Source organism: Mercenaria mercenaria, chromosome 6, assembly GCF_021730395.1.
Source record: "Mercenaria mercenaria strain notata chromosome 6, MADL_Memer_1, whole genome shotgun sequence".
Classification (NCBI taxonomy): domain Eukaryota; kingdom Metazoa; phylum Mollusca; class Bivalvia; order Venerida; family Veneridae; genus Mercenaria; species Mercenaria mercenaria.
Genome location: NC_069366.1, coordinates 45696130 through 45717302, shown reverse-complemented (window position 1 = coordinate 45717302; position 21173 = coordinate 45696130). Strand labels below are relative to the sequence as shown.

The 21173-nt window shown below is 34.1% G+C and overlaps 1 protein-coding gene across 1 annotated transcript; it reads right to left on the bottom strand.

The window, feature by feature from the left end:
- Nucleotides 1-13471: 13471 nt before the first annotated feature.
- Nucleotides 13472-20722, bottom strand: LOC123549037 (uncharacterized). Its single transcript, XM_045336806.2, has 7 exons — nt 20554-20722; nt 18368-18436; nt 17086-17154; nt 15974-16068; nt 15511-15610; nt 14250-14387; nt 13472-13853 (listed from the first exon to the last, which is right to left on the bottom strand). The coding sequence occupies exons 1-7, from the start codon at nt 20632-20634 to the stop codon at nt 13614-13616; spliced, it is 792 nt and encodes a 263-aa protein (XP_045192741.2). The 5' UTR covers nt 20635-20722; the 3' UTR covers nt 13472-13613.
- Between the last annotated feature and the right edge of the window lie 451 nt (nt 20723-21173).

Sequence of the window (21173 nt, the reverse complement as noted above, 5' to 3'; positions counted from 1 at the left end):
GGGGGGTGGGGGGGGGTTAGAAATGAGAAATATTCGTTATTAAAACTTTATCATCCATTGATAACAAAAAAAAAATGTATTTCGCCATATCTAAAGCCCTCCCCTACATCCTTAGCAGTCCAGTACAAAGTTTGCTTCATGCCTTGTGAAAATTTCTGCTTTTTTAGCCCACCATCATCAGATGGTGGGCTATTCAAATCACTCTGCGTCCGAGGTCCGTCGTCCTTCCGTCCGTTAACAATTTCTCGTTATCGCATCTCCTCAGAAACTACCAGGGGGATTTTGACCAAACTTTGTCAGAATGATGTATTAGTACCCTAGTTATGTCCCCCTGAAAATCAGACTGGTTCAACAATTTTTTAATGAGTTATGGCCCTTTGTTTATTTCTATAATTTACATAGATTTATATAGGGAAAATCTTTGAAAATCTTCTTGTCCAAAACCACAGAGCCTAGGGCTTTGATATTTGGTATGAAGCATCATCTAGTGGTTCTCTACCAAGCTGATTCAAATTTTTTCCCTGGGGTCTAATATGGCCCCGCCCCGGGGGTCACATGGTTTATATAGACTTATATAGGGAAAAACTTTGAAAAACCTCTTGTTCAAAACCACAGGGCCTAGGGCTTTGATATTTTGTATGTGACATCATCTAATGGTCTTCTACTAAGTTTGTTCAAATATTCCCCCTAGGGTCAAGTATGGCTCTGCCCCAGGGGTCACATGGTTTACATAGACTTATATAGGGAAAAACTTTGAAAACCTTCTTGTCCAAACCACAAGGTCTAGGGCTTTGGCATTTGTAATGTAGCATCATCTAGTGGTTCTCAACCAAGTTTGTTCAAATTATCCCCCTAGGGTCAAATATGGCCCCGCCCTGGGGGGTCACATGGTTCATATAGACTTATATAGGGAAAAGCTTTTAAAATCTTCTTGTCAATAACCTACAACATTCAAATTTGGACCACATGTATGGTTTTGAGTGGCAAGGTGAACCTTGACATGTGTTGACCTTAATTTTGACCTAGTGACCTACTTTCACATTTCTGTAGCTACAGCCTTCAAATTTGGACCACATGCATAGTTTTGTGCACTGAAAAAAACTTTGACCTTGACATTGACCTAGTGACCTACTTTCACATTTTCGAAGGTACAGGTACAGGCTTCAAATTTGGACCACATGCATAGTTTCGTGTTCCAAAATGAAATTTGACCTTGATTTTGACCTAGTGACCTACTTTCACATTTTCGAAGGTACAGGCTTCAAATTTGGACCACATGCATAATTTTGTTTACCAAAACAAACTTTGACCTTTACATTGACCTAGTGACCTACTTTCACAGTTTTGAAGGTACAGGCTTCAGATTTGGACCACATGCATAGTTCTGTGTTCCAAAATAAAATTTAACCTTTATTTTGACCTAGTGACCTACTTTCACATTTCTTGAGCTAAGCCTTCAAATTTGGACCACTTGCATAGTTTTGTGTACCGAAATGAACTTTGACCTTAAGATTGACCTAGTGACCTACTTTCACATTTCTGTAGCTACAGGCTTCAAATTTAGACCACATGCATAGGATTGTGTACCGAAACATACTTTGACCTTGACATTGACCTAGTGGCCTACTTTCACACTTTTGAAGATACAGGCTTTAAATTTGGGCCACATGCATAGATTTGTGTTCTGAAGTGTAATTTGACGTTGATTTTGACCTAGTGACCTACTTTCACATTTCTCAAGCTACAGCCTTCAAATTTGGACCACTTGCTTAGTTTTGTGTACCGAAATAAACTTTGACCTTAAGATTGACCTAGTGACCTACTTTCAAATTTCTCAAACTACGACCTTCAACTTGATGCACATGCATAGTTTTGTGTACAAAGAACTTTGTCCTTGAAATTGATCTAGTGACCTACTTCCACATTTCTCAAGCAACAGCTTTCGATATACCACATGCACATGAAATTTGACCTTGAGCTAGTCAGTAAGTCTTGAAATTTGGAACACTCAAAAATGGCACATTGGTGGGCGCCAAGATCACTTTGTGATCTCTTGTTTAGAATTTAAGTTTACTTATCGGCTTTTGGCCTACCTTGTGAGGTTTTAAATAGAAAGTAATTTTTGCACCATTTTGAGGAAAAATGTATGTACAGGTTTTAAATTTTTAAGTTAGATGAAGCATACTGGTACATTTATAATGGTTGTCTTTCATTTTGAATTTATCCACTGCCAGCAACTTTTGATCAAATGAGTCAGGTATGGAAAAAAATGAATTATCTTATATAAAGTACAATATATATACAAACATCTTAATGAACTTTGATTCGTAACTTTGATTCGTGATTTTGTCACAGTACAACTCCAGCCCAAATTTCACAGGACTCACATGGACATACCGTAATTTTCTGCAGATTACCCTGTCTTGCCCTTTGACCCGCACTTACCAGAAAAAAAGAAAATATTGCGTAAAAATAAAAAAAATCACCGTCTGGTAACTTGATTATATTAGAATAACATAATGATAATATTACCCTAGCTGTAAAGTAAATAGGATTAGTTTTTGGCCTTTCACAGCTAAACAGTCCTTATTACATGATTAAAGTCATTCAGTATCCATATTTGAGAAAACTGTTTTCACAAACTTTGGTAGATACTGAATTATTTTAAGACCTTGTTAGTGATACAGTTTACAGATTAAAGATTGACACAATTCAACATCATGTCAAGCTAGACACCATCCTTGAATCCTAACATTGCGATAAGCCATAGCAGTTCATAGAGGGTTTAAAAAAAACTTGTTCAGAGTTGCTGTGAAATGGTTTGCAGTCTTGCTGATTGTAAAAAATAATTATCTTGTAGAGGGTCGGTGAAATTTGATCCCAACTTGTGCATTCTTTCCAAGAGCTATTTTCTGCTTGTCGGTATAACTGTAATATAAAAAAAATATCCTGAAATTCTACTTGTACGAATAGGCTCTGGGACAAGCTAGGCAAGTCAGACGATTGATTTCGCCACCCCTGTGTTATATTAGGAGTATAAATTATTAGACAAGATCTGGGGTGTCTGCAGGAAAATACAGTATATAAAATAATAAGGTGTAAAAAAATTGTTTGTTTCCGGTATTCTGACCTACCGTAAATTTTTGGCCTGATCCTAAATGTTTCTATGGCCTTGGAGAATTTTTTTTTCTACTTGCAAGACTCCACTTTTTATGCTCAGTGGTCAGTGATGATATAAATCAACTTACTGATGCTCTAAAGGCATAATCCCCTTATTTGTATTCATTTTTTGACATGAAAATAATTTCCGAATAGTCCCACTTAATAAAATTCCCAAAAAAATTTACCGAACTACCCACCCTAATTTTTTTTAGCATGTTACCGAAAACAATGTTTTTTATGCCTAATAAGTGTCTACAGTAGATTACCTCATATTGACTGGTCTATAGTTCAGTGCTAAATTTTGCTGGGCGAAAGTCAAAAGGTGAAAATTAACTTCTGTTGAAATGAAATAAAACACTTAATGGCTTGCCAGTCAGTAAGTATATAGTGATTTCTCACACTATGAATTTTTGTTTAGAGATTAATTATGATTTTGCATTTTTTTATAATGAAATAGATTAATGTATAAAATATGCATTATAAGCATTATTATTCATTATTTGAAGTCTTTCATGATTTTAATGCAATTCTTTTGAGTCATCTTACGAATATTAATCTTTGTATTAGTGACCCAGTCCAAGGTCTAGAAATCAATACCATTACATGTATTTTAGTTGGCCTAAACCGGCTGGTACCACCAGAGCACTGGTACCAACTAGTGTTTAATGTCTGGTATTTTTATATACATGTATGCATGTTTTTTCCTGATGTTTGGTAGGTGTTGAGTATTTCAAGTTTTATATTGAGACAATAAAATTGTCAAATTTTTATTCAGTATAATTATGATCAAATAGTCATTTTAAAACACTGTGGAACAAATGATCACTTATTTACAAATGTACTGATTTTATGAAAAAAACTTTTATTATATACCTATATAAATTCTGTAAAAAAATCTGCTTGTATTTCACAAGTAAATATGAACAGGCAGAAAAAAAGTCATTATTGTACCTTTTGTATTTTATATTACCAGACTACTTTCATTAATATGCATGACCAGACACAGTTCTATAGATAGCGCACATAAAAACTTCACTAAGTTCCATTTTAACATCGATAAACATTGAAGATTTCGTTCAGTATCAAAACACCAAACAAAAAGTAGATGTATATGATTAAATGATCATTATGACTGTAGATAGAGCTGGGATTTTGTAATCAGCTCTCATGGATTTGGCAAGGTTGGATCACATTCGGTGCTTGTGCACCTAGTGAGATCCAGTCTGGCAAAAATCCACTTGAGCCGAATACAGCATCCAAGATCAAACTACTTTTATAGTAACCCTATTGTATGGGACATGGGTATTTTATCTGCTGCCAGATGTGCAACAATATTAAGAAGTGTCAGAGGAAACAAATAAATAATCTTGTTACAAACTCAGGTTGAGGTATATTCACTGGTGTCTGGTGTAGTTTTCATATACATCAGTCTTGTTCTTTGGTCTGTTCACTTGTCCAATTTTATGTCTGGCCCATATTTTTTAATCCTTTGACAGATTTTCATGCAAGTTGGTGAAATGTTCTCCTCCAATCATTTTACAGCTCTTTATAGTTGTAAGTTGTATACATGTATAGATATGTATTATTTCTGATATAAAGTACTGTTCTGAGGAAGTCAGTTCCTTTGATATTGAACAAGATTTTTAAAGGGACTTGCTTCAAGGTTACATATGTCTAAGAGTTGGTAGTGCCCCCAACCCCTTGAACTTTTGGCTAAAAAAAAAAGATTTTCACAGAAATAACAGTAAATAAAGGGTGAAAAAGTCTTATTAGAGCATTTAGATTTACTGGTAAGGATTTTTCAGAATGGTAGAAAGGGACCACCTTTAAGACAATTTCTTTATTTACAAAGGCAAAGGCTTTTCAAAAAATGCTGAAAGACTTGTAATTTTTCGTGAATTTTACAATTTTATTATTGAAAAATACATGTGTTAATGAAATATACAAGTTTACACATATTTTAGTGTATTTTAAATACCGTGTTTGTGATAATGCAAGGGCATGATGTAAAAAGGAGTTTATATTATACAAAGAATAAGACATGGCTCCTTTTTATTTCATGTACTTATCATTTTACCATATTGCTCAGATTTTTAATTTTACTGGCCGTACATGTACGTGTAAATTGGTCGTATAGCCAGAGAGGGTTAGATATGGTATGTAAACATGTACACATATGTGTAATTTGGTCCTAATAATAGGGAAAGATCAGATTTCATACTTGTACATGGACACATATGTGTAATTTATACATAATAAGATGTATCTCCTTAAATTTGCCTGAGAAAGCTATTTACATTTAGTTCTGGTTTTGGTTTTACAAGTATATTATGAATGTTAACAGCATAAATTCTTAAATCATAATATTCTTAATTTTGACACCTCATATGTTTTCTGAAATTCGGAATTAAACCCTGCAGATGTGGGTACACATACATGTATGAAATTGCAACTCCTGTTTAATGTTGAACTGCTTAAATTTCAAATTTTGGAAGTGCTTTTCAGTAATTGCTGGCAATACTGGTAAATGTGAACAATTTAGATTGCTTTTTTGTTGTTGTTGTTCCATATTCCATTTTGTAGATTCTAAATTAAATGTTGTAAAAAACTGTTTATAACAGGATTTGAATTTGTCGTAATGAAACATTGCACATATCCCATGTGTTGTTACTGTGTTATAAAGTATTGTGAAATGGAAATAAGATTATTAATGAAAATATAATTTTGTTTCCATGGTAACAGTGTCAGTTTCAGCATTTTAAATATTACAATCTACAAATATACAGGTATTAAATAATGTGCGTTGTATTATATTTTAATTAAGTTGTATGATTATGCATTTAGATGACATTTATTGAAATGCAAAATCTGAAATATATGTGTAAAAGTATTATCCATAGCTTAGACATTTATGACTAACCTGGAGAAAAACTGAGAACTGTGGCAATAGTGTTTTAGATATAGTAGCAGTTTTAGATTAAGTCATTACAGAACTTGGCTTTCTTATAACAGTTTGAAAATTGCAAAAGGTTTCTTTAACTCTAATCATGCTGAACACAATTGATTCTGCCTTTGCAACCAGTGTAGCTCATGATCAGCCTGCACATCTGTGCAGTCTGATCATGATCTGCACTGTTCGCCATTCAGTCAGTATCTTTTTGGTAAGCCCTCCTTTTAACAGTTAATGGTACTGTCCAAATTGGAAGATGGACAAGTTTATTATAGAAATTTAGCAGGGTGAGAGTTAACTCTGTGTATTTAGACTCTATTAATAGAATCAGGGACTGCTTCCATTTAAAAAGTAGATTTCAGTGTCTTTTAAATAAACAAGAAAAGTACAACAATAATTTTATAATTAGTCGTAAAAAATTTTATTTAGAGGTACTCCAGTTGTTTGTATTTAGTCTTATAAAGGTTTGGAAAACTCAGTCAGAAAAAACAACAGTTGAGCCGTGCCATGAGAAAACCAACAGTGGGTTTGCAACCAGCATGGATCCAGACCAGCCTGCGCATCCGCACAGTCTGGTCAGGATCCATGCTGTTTGCTAATAGTATCTCTAATTCCAATATGCTTTGAAAGCGAACAGCATGGATCCTGACCAGACTGCGCGGATGTGCAGGCTGGTCTGGATCCATGCTGGTCGCAAACCCACTGTTGGTTTTCTCAAGGCACGGCTCAGTTAAGTTAACTACATACCATGACAACAAGTGTTGGAGCAGTTACCCTAAACAAACAATTTTATAGACTAATATGTAAAAGAAAACCGGAATCAAATTAATAAAATGGTAAAGAAATATTCTCAGACACTTTTATGCAGAATCCAAGCTACATTCAATATTATTTATCTGAAACTATCATTACTTGAAGTTCAAGATGTGTGTAAACATTACGATTTCATTTACTTTAATGTATTGCCTGCAAATTTTTTTTTTTCTACATTTTATTAATCAAATGTTCTAGTCTAGTCATGAAAACTGATTGATTAAATTTATGTTCTGACAGAGAAGGGATAGAGTGGTCTCCCTTTAATACTGTTCCTAGTGTTCATGCACATTATTTTATTTACTATTTGTGATAAAATGCTTGAGAAAAGTTTGGTCAGTATCACTGAATTTGATCAGCAATCAGACTGTAGTAGAGCAAGTATTTGATCAAACACACTTTGGTCAGTGCTTTATCATGTTAACTGAAATCCGTTGAATTTGTGTGCTACAAGATCCATTTTCAATTCTGTGTAATTACACTATTTATCATAAGATATCCCATGTGGTTCTTGGACGATCTATGTATGAAAAGAATTGGAACCACTGCCTTACCCTTGCATGATCATAAGAGGCGACTAATAGGGTCTTAACACTTGGTTTTGCTGTAACTCTGTGATTCCAGCAGGTGTGCAAATTTTGATTCCATACCTCATGTTTTTATTTTGACGTAAAGGAGATGTGAAACCAAAACTTGTAATCCTGTCTGGCGCCATATAACCTATACTGTGTTGGTGCACCGTAAAACCCAAATAAATCTTCAAGAATTCTGATTATATAAACAGAAAAAAAACATGAAAATCCAAATTAACTTAGTTACATGAATGCATTTCATTTATTCACTGAAACAAAAAGTTGTCCAAATTATCCTGATGTATGTACGAACTCTGCTTTGTGACAGAAAAGTTTTGCAATAAGATGTCAGTAGTATGGAAGATTAATTTTTATATAATGAAGTTTTTAGATTTGAGTGCAAAGGACTTTTTGTACTTGATTTTGATATCCCTTAAGTAATTGGATATGCATAAAAAAATCAATTATAGAAAAGTAAAAAAATAAAACCTGTGCTTAGTACATCCTGTGAACATGGACCACCTATCTTTTAAGACAACTTGCTTAATTTCTGATTGAAACATCTATATATAGGTAGTGCCTCTTAACCTGTGAATAGAGACCACATTTTGGTTCTCCAAAGTATGGTTTTTATATAGATTTGACTGTATGTGAAATATATGACATTGTCCTGGGGATAAGGCAGGGTGCTCACATTGAGCAGATGTTATTATATGTTTTCATTTTATATACTGACAGATGTACCTATGTACCTGGTTTTAAGCATTTACTTTTGCTGTGATGTTTTATTATTGGAATGAAATTTTTATCATGCTGCACATTCAATTCATATACCTCATAACATCGCATTGTACATTCTACTAAAAGGTCTAGAACAAACGGGATGTAACTGTCCTAAATCATCATTGTACGTAGATTGTTATTGCTGTTACATTTTACAAGCATGTAAACAGACCATAGACATCAAACATTGTTCAATTTTATGCCAAGTTTCATATAATAAAGAATTGCCACCTTATGATGTTGTTTTTAATCTTTTATTAGCTGCTAGTTATTAAAAGCTATGGAATTTTCAATACCAATGTTTATATGACCCCCATTTTAAAGAAGAGAGGAAATTTTGGCGTTTTCTTATATCAGCGGGTCATTCAGTCAGTAGATCACTGATTTTGGTTTCTGCTGAATAATTTTAGAATGCGTGAGCTGTAGCAGTAAAAACTTCACAAGATAAATTGCCAGTTGTCATTAGTCTGTATATCTTGGATGTATTGATAATGTGATAAATAAGCACAGATGTTTGCATTTTTAGCTCGACTATTCATAGAATAGTAGAGCTATTGGACTCTCCCATGCGTCCGCGTCCCGATTTGGTTAAGTTTTTGTATGTAAGCTGGTATCTCAGCAACCACTTGTGGGAATGGCTTGAAACTTCACACACTTATTCACTGTGATGAACTGACTTACATTGCACAGGTTACATAACTCTGTTTTGCTTTTTTACAAAATTATGCCCCTTTTTTGACTTAGAAATTTTTGGTTAAGGTTTTGTATGCAAGCTGGTATCTCAGTAACCACTTGTGGGAATGTATTGAAACTTCACACACTTATTTACTGTAATAAACTGACTTACATTGCACAGGTTCCGTAACTCTATTTTGCTTTTTTTTTACAAAATTATGCCCCTTTTTCGACTTAGAATTTTTTGGTTAAGGTTTTGCATATAAGCTGATATCTCAGTACTCACTAATTGGAATGGATTGAAACTTCACACACTTGTTCACTGTCATAATCTGACATGCACAAAGCAGGTCCCATAACATTATTTAGCTTTTTTTACAAAATTATGCCCCTTTTTCAACATAGAAATTTTTGGTTAAGTTTTTGTATGTAAGCTGGTATCTCAGTATCCACTAATGGGAAAGGATTGAAACTTCACACACTTGTTCACTGTCATGATATGACATGCAGTGCAAAGGGTCAACAACTCAACTTTGCATTTTACAAAATTATGCCCCTTTTTCAACTTAGGAGTTTTGGGTTAAATTCTTATATGTAAGCTGGTATCTCAGTACCAACTAATGGGAATGGATTGAAACTTCACACATTTGTCCACTGTCATGAGCTGATAAGCACTATGCAGGTTCCATAACCCTATTTTGCTTTTTTACTAAATGATACCCCTTTTTCGACTTTCATATTGATTCAATCGATAAGGGTGTTGAGTAGGCGAGCGTTGCTGTCCTCCGACAGCTCTTGTTATCTTTGCTATAAATATAGCTGAAATGTAGTATATTTGGGTACTTTTTGGTTGATTTGGGTTAATTACTGTTGAATGCATCTGTTCATGAGAGGTAAATGGAAAGTGCAACACCCCTCATGCACCCTATCACTGGTTTAAGCACGATTCTATTAAATAGATATTGAATTGACTCCAAGATCCCAAAGGGCCAGAAAATATAGGAAGACATAGGATGAAAATCCACACAATAGAACTGCAGGGTCCAGTTGTTCGAAACTTAAACCAGCTGTTAAATTTTATTAAAAATATTTGTCTTGGTGGGAAAAACTTGCATAATGTTTACTTTTACTGAAAAGACGTTTTAGTTTTCATTATCCTCAACCCATTCATTTGTTTTTCTGAGTCTTCTAAAATGTTAAAATATAACTCTAAAATTTAACCAACCGTTAGCTTAATCGCCTGTTAAAGTTTCGAACAACTTGGCCAGCCATACGATAGAACTGATGACCAGTTAAGTACAGTAGTTTTAACCTATAGCAGGTTAAGTTGATCATCAGTAATTTTATGTTATTAGTTTTAAACAGTGATTTGCCTGAACCTTGAAATTACTGAGGTCGCAATCAATGAGTTTGAGATAGCCAGAGGAAAATCATATATATTAGATAATTGGCCTCACCTGGGCTCTGGCATTCAACATATTTTGCCGGCTAGCCCCATTTCGTGACTCGAGATGTAAAAAGCATACCAGAACTTCCCGAGGACATGCTAGTACAACAACATCTTGGTCAAGGTCAAAGTGACCAGTTCAGTTCTACAACTGGAAAATGATTGGGCCTATTTCTGCCAAATTTCATTTGCTTGTTCACTGCATAATGGGAAGGATGTGTAGTCTGATGGCAGTTCAAGATCGAGGTTGTACATGTCATATACACTGTACCTATGTCATATAAGGAGTACTTTCTGTCAACTCCGTATCTTCTTATCCCCTTTGACAAGTTTCAAACATCATGGCACACATTTTTTCAGTAACAAGGGGATGTGCAGAACACAACCTGAAGCTTTGTCAAGGCTGTATGTTAATATCAAATGTTACATAACCATATTTTGTGTCAGCTCCATATCTTTTTAATCCTTTGAACAGCTATATTACCTGGCATTAGTGTTCCCCACGACTAAACAATATGTAGACAGTAACTTCAAAGAAAAGGTCGAGGGCTGAGGTCAAGTCTTGTAATTAGAATATGATCTGTTCTACATGTTTTTACTCCCTCAAAGAATTTTTTAAGAACATCGCAAAAATGTTTGACATAACAAGACAATGTGCAGAGTGCAGCTTTATACAATGTCAACTCACTAGGGAAAGCATCTTTTAACAGTGTCATTTCCCTAAAGGTGAAGTGGGTATCACGCGATGAAAGGACAAGAAAGCAGTATTTGATGTCAGCTTTAACCCTTAGCCTGCTGGTGGCAGATGATTCTGCCTTTGCGACCAGTGCAGACCAAGATCAGCCTGCACATCCGTGCAGTCTGATCATGGTCTGCACTGTTCGCTATTCAGTCAGTAAATTTTCAGTGAAAACCCCTTTGAGTAATAAGTGGTACTGTCAAAATTGAAAGATGGACCAGTCCATTATAGAAATGTAGCAGGTTAAGGGTTAAATCATTTTTACTTCCTTAGATAAATGTGCTCAAAATTTTTATCCCGTAATAATACAATATTCAGCACTTAACTTTCAGACATGTTCCTGTTTTTCCAAGATAACAATGTGATCAAAGTACAAAGTCTGTTGTTGTGTATCTTATTGACTTTTTAGTCTGTTGATTCAAGATTAAGGTCACAAAAAGGGATCAAAGGTCACAACTGTCTTTTAACCTTTATGAAGGATTGTTCTATTACATTTCACAAAATTTACTCACCACAATGTGTTTATATGCAGACTGCTACTTTCATCCGTGTGGGTCAAGGTTGTCAAAGCAGGTCATAAAGATTGTGTTATGGTACGTTCAACCTCAATCAAGTATCACATCGGTAAAAATGGTACACAAATCTGTATCTAAAACATCAAACTTTATGTTTGTCAGTCATCCTGTATAGAAATCTACTATACACTTCACAAGAATTTTAGAAAAACTATACATACACAAAGTTCTCCTAAAATTAGGAAACAGGAAGAAGTTCATAGACAAGGTGAGACCACGTAAAATTCAGCACAATTTTATTTCCACATCAAACAATACTTGTTTCAATTGCATAACTGTATCTATTTCGATTACAAAATTCTTTAATAAAACAATATAACTATATATGGAAAATAAAACCTGTTTGAAGAAAAAATCTAGTCTATATTATAAGTGCTCCAAGAAAATGTCAAATGACTATAATATTATGAAATACCTTTCTGTCATTAAGTTTGGAGATCTAATTTCAACTACCAATATGTAAATATTTTCTATAAACAAAACAAAAATATTTATCAAAATATATTTTGATTTACAATTAATACTGCTCTGCACATGTGATTTTTAATACTATATAAGAAAATACTGTTTATTTAAAAAAAATAAAAATGTTACATCTTCAGTAGCATTTTTTTTTTGCGACATTCAGTTTAAAAAAAATAACCATAAGTTAATTATAATCAGCAGCTCAAAACTACAGAGTCAATAATTTTAGAGTGGAAATAATCTGAAGAAGATGAAGGCCTGTTACGTTATTTTTGAATAGAACAAAATCTGCAAAAAGTGTTTCACAGATGATATGACTATATTTAGTAACAGTTACATTTCCAAATATGTGGAAATGAAAAACTATAACTCAGTCATGTAATACTCCTTTTTGTGTGTAGATTGTACTGAAATAAGCAAATGTATTATGATTTTAATACTGACAATAAAAATTGTGTTTTTCTACCCTATACAATATGCATAATTTACCGGTCACATCTAAACAAATGCTCAAAACATGTAACGTATACACATATAAGTGTAACATACACAAAAAGAATATGTATGTGTAAAACTAACTAGTAAAAAAAAATATATAAATAATTGTATTTCGTAATACAGTAAAAACATATCACATATATTTTCTCAGTCACAATTGCACTTCAACAACGACGCAACCATTTTAGAAACTTTTGTTTTTAAAATAAACAAAACAAGCAGAATGTTCAGTTCCTCAGCACTTCCTTTGAGAAACTGACCCAACCTTTATATTTTCCATATAAAATTTATCTTCAGTTTTAATAATCACGGTTGATAAAAACTGACACAAACTCTTTAAATCAAGGACCAAGCATATTTAAAATGGCAAAAATTAACTGTACTAAAAATAACTGTACAAAATCTCAAGCAAAATGAATAGTAAAATTTTCCAGAAATGACATTGGTTACAAGAGTTTGGCAGCTTCAAAAGCAACAAAAAAAATCATGAAATACACATTATGTACATCAACTTAACAAATAGGTCTATTCCAGCAATTTTCAAACTTAACAAAAAAACTATAATACCAAATTAATCAAATTGTGATAACGGACATAATACTGGTCTGTAAAAGGACGGAATTTAACATTAACAATTATAAAATACTGGTAACACTTTTGATAAATTTACACATTATTTGATTTCAACATTATTAGATATATACAATTCTTTAACACGTTAAGTATTCAATTTCCACTTCGCTATTTCTCCAAATATGCAGTTATATCAAGTTCTTTTGCACAACATGAACAATGGATATCTAAAATTTTTTGAATACTTATAATCAGTACAGTGTGAGTAAGATTTATTCAATTTAAGTCCAAATGAATGAATTAATTAATAGTATTTAACTAAGAGAAAATATTTTCCAAATTGTGAAAATAAGAATTGTCTCTATGCCATTGTTGTGAATCCAGTAGGGTTTGGTGCTCCGCTATGGTAGGACAGTGGTGGGGCTCCGGCAGGGTATGGTTTTATATTAGATTCACAGACTGGGTGTTCAGCGGCACCTGGGTAGCCACGATCCTTAATGTAGCTCATGTCTGGCGGGTATGCATAAGATGGATGTCCTGTATATATAGAGGGGACCACGCCTGGCTGAGCCTGGGGAGCTATTTGAACCTGACCTTGACCCTAAAAATAGTAAAATATACAAATTTACCAATTCTTCTTTGACATTAGCTTTAAGATACAATAAGAGTGATCGACACTTTATATAAAAAAAATGCTTTTACGTTTCATGTTTTCATTTTAATCCAATGTGCCACACATTAATGATGAAGAAGGTTTTGAATGGTTCTGATAAAATATGTGTTTAAGACAGCAGTAAAATTCAGCTTTTATCAGGATATAAACTTGTGTCCTGTAGGGCATGAAAATTTTACCATAATGTGTGTTACTGTATTTTAACACATGAACAATTTCAAAGTCTTCGCAGTTTTGAAATTATTTTTATAAAACCAGGGTAAAAAATAAACAACAGTCATTATCTATTTCATATCAAAATCATGAATCATTATTCCTACTTACAGGTATCTGTTGTGCCTGGTAGTTTACATCACCATAGAGATGAGGAACCATTGGCCTTGCCTGTGTGTACAATCCTCCAAGAGCAGCATAACCTTGATGACCTCCGGCTGCGACATTCTCACCAACAAAAGAGCTCACCTATATAGTTATATAAAAAATTAGCAATGTACGTAACATTCATAAACAAGGTCTGCAATTACATGTATATAACTGAAAGGATCATAACTTGAGCACCAAGAAGGTTGTTTCTCAATCAAACACGTAAATGTAAAAACTACATTTCTGAACCAGTCTCAAACACAAGGACAAGATTCAATCTTCCTGAAGAACACCAATGCAGAACACAAGGTGTAGGCTGGTCAAGTAAAGGATCACTTTGTGCAAGCCCAAGGGGTTAAAACAAGTCACCTTCATACAATGATAAGGCATAGGTACAGATCAATATAATTATACCTTCACTAATCCTGCCTTTAATGTATTACAACTTGTTCATAAATGTGACATTTTGTTACAAGCAAAAATGTAGTATCTTCGCTTTAAATTACCGAGTGATACTTCATTTTATCATCAAATTACATAACTGAAATACTGTTGAAAAAAAATCCCACCTCCAAACGAAAAACAAACAAAAACTAAAACTAGTGGCCTAGCTGGGTTGTGCACCCTTTATGTTGTTTTGTTTAGGTTTTTGTTTTGTTTAGGTTTTTGTTTTGTTTAGGTAACGACTGATGCTAGTTTTACGAAAATCCTCCCAGTAGTTAACAAGGTATATATGGAGCCGACACAAATTTAAGATATCTGATCTTTGAACTCTAACTGTGACCTTCATCTTGGACATAGTTATCTAGTTATACCTATGCATATGATCTTGATGAGGTTTATAACTAATGTAAGTTTTATGAAAATCTTCCAAGTTGTTAAGAAGATATGGACAGAATGATGGTGTTCTTATGAACAGATGTTTGCTGACACCCAGTATTTCTTTTGCTACAAAGTACCAAACAATCAACAGAAAATACCCAATCTATTGCTACCTATTGCCCTCAGTACCCTTCAAATGTCCTTGTTTGCTCGGACCAACAGACAGACAGACATGATTGTGTGACTCCAATATAGCCTGCATATACTTTGTATCCAGGGGGTATGAAAACCATAACCTATTAAAATCTGAGAACAACATCTGCCAAAAACTGTTATTTTTATGCTTTTACTCAAAACAAAATATTATATAATTAAACATAATTTAACTACAGTTTCTTACCGTGTTAAGAATATGTATTGCCTTAAATTTATCACATTCAAAAGGAAATGCACTGAGTATATATTCTTCACCTAGTTTCGTCTGACTGTCTGTTAACACCCTGTAATATAATAAATAGTTAAGCTTGCTGAAATTTCATTATAGAATGCATGTAAATCTTAACTTTTTAGGAAATTTCACTTTTTGTATTTTACTAACTTGATACAAAATTTAAGTACATCCATTCATTACCATCCAATATAAATTATTTTCAAACAGATTTTTTTTTTTAACAATACATTCGTGTTAAACAACCAAGATATTGAATATAAAGCAGCACCTTACAGCAATAGGTTACAATTACATTTTGCTGGAAAAAAAAAGCGTGAAGTATTTTTTTATGTTTTAAGTATTGTGAATGAATTATTCATTTAAGCACTTAAAAAATCTTGTGGGAAAAAAAACATTATAAACTTGTGAATACCTTTTTATGCAATCTAGAACAATGAGTTTATCATTTTGAACAGTTACAGCACCAATAATCTGCCTAGCATCCTGGCAACTCATACGACAAAGTCTCTGAAAAATAATGTATATGCTTTTATAAATGATAAAACAAACTGTGGTTTCTGCCAAACAGTAATTATTATGTTTTATGGAACACAATAAATGGTAGCTGTTTTTTTTAGTTAAGATTTATTTTACTGGAAGGGTCCCACGAAGGAAACAAATCCCCAACAAATGTTATAGATATTTTTATATAAATATTTAACGATAGCCGCTGTGCAAAATATCATCTTATAAAAGTGTCTTTCAATATTTTTGTCTTAAATATTTTTGTTTATATTTTTCCAAGCTTAGTATCTATTCTACTTTTTCAACCAGTCACACATCAGACCTTTTCAAAACATTTCAATCTTTATTCCTCTAGAGTATAGAACATGTACATATCAGCCTATTCATTGTTAAGACTACATTAACCCTTTCCATGCTGGACACGATCGATTCAGCCTTTGCGACCAGTGCAGGCCATGATCAGCCTGCACATCTGTGCAGTCTGATCATGACCTGCACTGTTCGCCATTCAGTCAGTATATTTTTGGTAAACACCCCTTTCAACAGTTAATGGTACTGTCCAAATTGAAAGATGGACAAGTTCATTATCGAAATTTAGCAGGTTAAGACTATATTAAGAGACTGCAATATGTACAGCTGCATAGGAAATATAGGAAAACCCTAACTGACCCTGGTTGCTATGCTCCTTACATCCCTTTTAGGTTTCTTAGCTTCTATCTTATACTTACACAACACTCCCAGTATAGAGCTTTGTTGTAGAGACTTTAAACATATCAAAAAACCATCTTATACCATGTGTTAATGATATTATACATTTGCTGAATGGCTTGCCAGTAAATAATCAAAAGTACTGCCTTAGGTCAATTTATGGGCCGAGGCTCCATCAAGACTGTTTTGACTACTGACTCGAAGCCATTCAATAAGTGTTTTATTACATGACATTTGAAGTTATTTGCATTTTAAGTCACAACTAATACTAATATAACAGAAATTGTTCAGTTCTAAAAGTAGTATCCTTACTGGTTCTAGAATCTTGATCACTCTCACTCTGTCTGGTGGATTTGCGTACAAAAACAGTAACGTAGAAGCCTGAAATTATGAAACAGAAATTCAAATATTTAAGCCTGTACCATAGTAACAGACAAACAATATCAATGATAACTACTTTAAAAATTAAAACAAGAGGGTCAGGATGACCCTGGATTGCTCACCCGAGTAATATGAGCCACATGTTTCAAATGACAAACTGATGCTAAAATATAAAGAAAATAGGTCAGTAGGTCACATTCATGGTCACTGAAAGTCAGTTTTAAGATCTGTGTGCTTAACTGTACATGTCATCCAAATTTCAAGGCTGAATCTTAAAAAACAAGAAAGTAGGTCAGTAGGTCAAGGTCACAGTTAGGTGACCCCTAATCACTTGGGATCATCAGGTAATTATAATTAAACAGTCTAGGAACTATGATCTAATACTTTTTAAGTACTTTTTCCTATATAACTCATATAGCAAGTGACCCCCAGGGCAGGGCCTCTTTTCACCCCAGGGGTATAATTTGAACAATCTTGTAAGAGATCCACTAGGCAATGCTACACACCAAATATCAAAGGCCTAGGCCTTGAACTTTAGAACAAGAAGATTTTTAATAATTTTCCTAGATAAGTCTATGTTAAACTTGGGACCCCCAGGGCAGGGCCTCTTTTCATCTTATGGGCATAATTTAAATAATTTTGGTAGAGGAACACTAGGCAATGCTACATGTACATACAAAATATCAAAGGCCTAGGTCTTGTGGTTTTAGACTAGAAGATTTTTAAAGATTTTTTCCTATATACGTCTATGCAAAACTTGGGATCCCTGGGGCAGGGCCTCTTTTCAACCCAGGGGCATAATTTGAAAAATTTTCAAAGAGGACCATTAGATGATGTCACATGCCAAATATCAAGGCTCTAGGCATTGCAGTTTTGGACAAGAAGATTTTTAAAGTTTTTCCTTTCGGTTGCCATGGCAACCAGAGTTCTGCATGGAATTAAATTCTTTGAAAATTTTTGAAAGGGGACCACCCAAGGATCATTCCTGTGAAGTTTGGTGTAATTCTGTCCACTGGTTTTCAAGAAGAAGATTTTTTTAGAAATTGTTGACGGATGGACGACTGACGATGCACAACACACAACGGACATTGAGTGGTCACAAAAGCTCACCTTGAGCCTTTGGCTCAGATGAGCTTAAAAGAAATGAAATAAATATTGTCTTGCACTTTTTTTACTGGTTCTCAACAGGAAACCAGTAATATTAAATTTTTACCTGGCTAGCATTAAAAAATCCTCTTGAACCATATAATATCTCAACCTTTTTCTCTGCAGAACTTGTTTCCTGAAAAAATAATGGTTTCTTTAAAATATCAAGACACGATCTTTATCTCCAATTTCACTAATAAAACTTGCAAGTAGTTTTGTTTATAGATGCGTGTGTGTGTGTGTGTGTGTAAATTGTCATTTTCGGTTAAGACTGTATGTCATTTTAGGTTTTGGGGGATAGTACAAGAAAAAGAATACATTTTAATTCAGCAGCTTTGTCCTATTGTTACATTAACTGAAGAAGTGGAACCCAGTTTCTTTATCTGCTGATCAGGATCATTACATATATGGAGTGCAAGTGTAACTAGAAGATGCTTAAATTTTGTATAAAAGCGCATGTCTCCCCCGATGCATAGTCATCTATGCAAGAAGTCAATAGCGGACAAGAGCAAAAGTCAAAGAGACACTGATGGTTGGCTGCAATAGGGACTACTTGGCATGTCCAATCATCTCACTAAGTTTCAGCATTCTGGGTCTAGTGGTTCTCAAGTTATGAATTGGATACGGTTTTCCATGTTTGGGCTCCTGTGACCTTGACCTTTGATCAAGTGACCCCAAAATCATTAGGGGTCATCTACTCTGCATGTCCAATTATCCTATAAAGTTTCAACATTCTGGGTCAAGTGGTTCTCAAGTTATTGATTGGAAAGAGTTTTCTATGTTCAGCCCCCTATGACCTTGACCTTTGAGGGAGTGACCCCCAAAAATTACAGGGGTCACCTAATCTGTAATTTCTATCTCCCTATGAAGTTTGAAGGTTCTAGGTCAAATGGTTCTCAAGTTATAAACCAGAAATGGATTTCCATTTTCCATCTGCTGCGACCTTGACCTTTAATAGTGACCCCAAAATCAATAGGGGCCAACTACTATGCATGTCCAATCATCCTATGAATTATCAACATTCTGGGTCAAGTGGTTCTCAAGTTACTGACCGTAAACAGTTTTCCATGTTCAGGCCCCTGTGACCTTGACCTTTCAACAGAGTGGCCCCAAAATCGATAGGGTCATCTCTGCATGACCAATCATCCTATGAACTTTCAACATTCTGGGTCAGGTGGTTCTCAAGTTACTGACCAGAAACGGGTTTCCATGTTCAGGCCCCTGTGACCTTGACCTTTAATGGAGTGACCCTGAAATCAATAGGGGTCATCTACTCTGCATGTCCAATCATCCTATGAAGTATCAACATTCTGGGTCAGGTGGTTTTCAAGTTATTGATTGGAAATGGTTTTTCATGTTCAGGCCCCTGTGACCTTGACCTTTAACTACTTGATACCGTATTCAAAGACACATTATCATGCAAACTCCCTTTTTTCCCAGAAGCATAGGTCTGTGGAACAGTCTCCCTGTGTCTTTGCAAGCTAATCCCAGCTTAGAAGTATTTGCTGGGCAGCTATACCACCCTTCTATCAGTTCTAATTCAACTTCCTGCTTTTACTTTTTAACCTGACCTGTAAAACAGTTCTTTTACTTTATCTTTGAGATGCACATAATCTCTGTATTCTTATTATTTTTAACAGCTATCCCTGACAACGCGCCTGCTAGTTATAATCAATAACGATTGTTATAATAAGCAGTATAACATAGACACAGCCAACAAAATATTCTGATCAGACATTTTTTATGGTAATAGACGTAGCTATTGACCTGATATATTTCAAAATGAATATAAGCATTAATTCTAACTTTAGTCATAAATTTTTTACAAGGAGTTTCTTCATTTCATCACTTTGCTGTTACTTTTGGACAAATTAATCATTGAATCAAAGTCACAACTTAACAAAATCTCTTTTAGAAGGACTGGGTGGATTCTCAGTGATGGTAAATTTTCATGTTAGTGTATTTATTGGAAATAAACTATACTATTGTTGTTTGAAACTGTAAACTGTATTTGAATTGATCAGCTGTCAGATCTAGATAATTAAGTGAAAGAGGCATATTTTTTCTAAGGACTGTGGTATGAGAAGCACAAAAGGTTATTTTTCATCAGACTGAAGTGGTCATTCCAGTTTTTGTTAGATAAACCTAATGGTTCACGTTGTAGCCTACCATTACAATTTAGTTTTTTTAATTTAAAGTCCCTAATTTAGTAATTAAACCATGGAAACGGACCAATAACAAATTAAATCGTACCTGATTTATTCTGTCTACTAGCTGACCGAAAAGCGCATCTGGCATTGCATCTTTAGCCATCTTGGTTATTTCAAGAGGCATTTACTTTTGCAGAAAACTTTTAAAAAATCGCGAAGTTAACAAATGACCAAAGCTTTCTTGGCAACAAAATGGCCGCTAACCGGAAGTAATCTTCTTTATGGAGGTATGTTGGACTTGATTTTAGTCCTGGTTTATATTGAAGAATCTAAACCGAAATGCCGACATTCTTCTGTTTAGGGTTCTATTTCTGTAACATATTTGAAATGTAGAAATTTTCAGACATACCTACTGGTTTCATTTTTCCTACAAGTCTTAAACAGCGAGTATAGTACACTACGCAACAGACACTTGGTTAGGAATAGTGAACATGTTCTATAGAAATATTTCATAATCAGGACCATCCAAACATTGCAAAATTCACAAAAAGTCAAAACAAGGAAGAGTTAATAGTCTATTCAAATTATTGGAGGACTTCTCTCGGTATGAACTTTTTAACGTATCAAGGACTTACAGTCCTGTCCATAGTCAAGAAATATTTTTCAAAAATTAATTCATAGATCCACATTGAAGAGTCAATTTAGTTATGATACTGCCTTCCC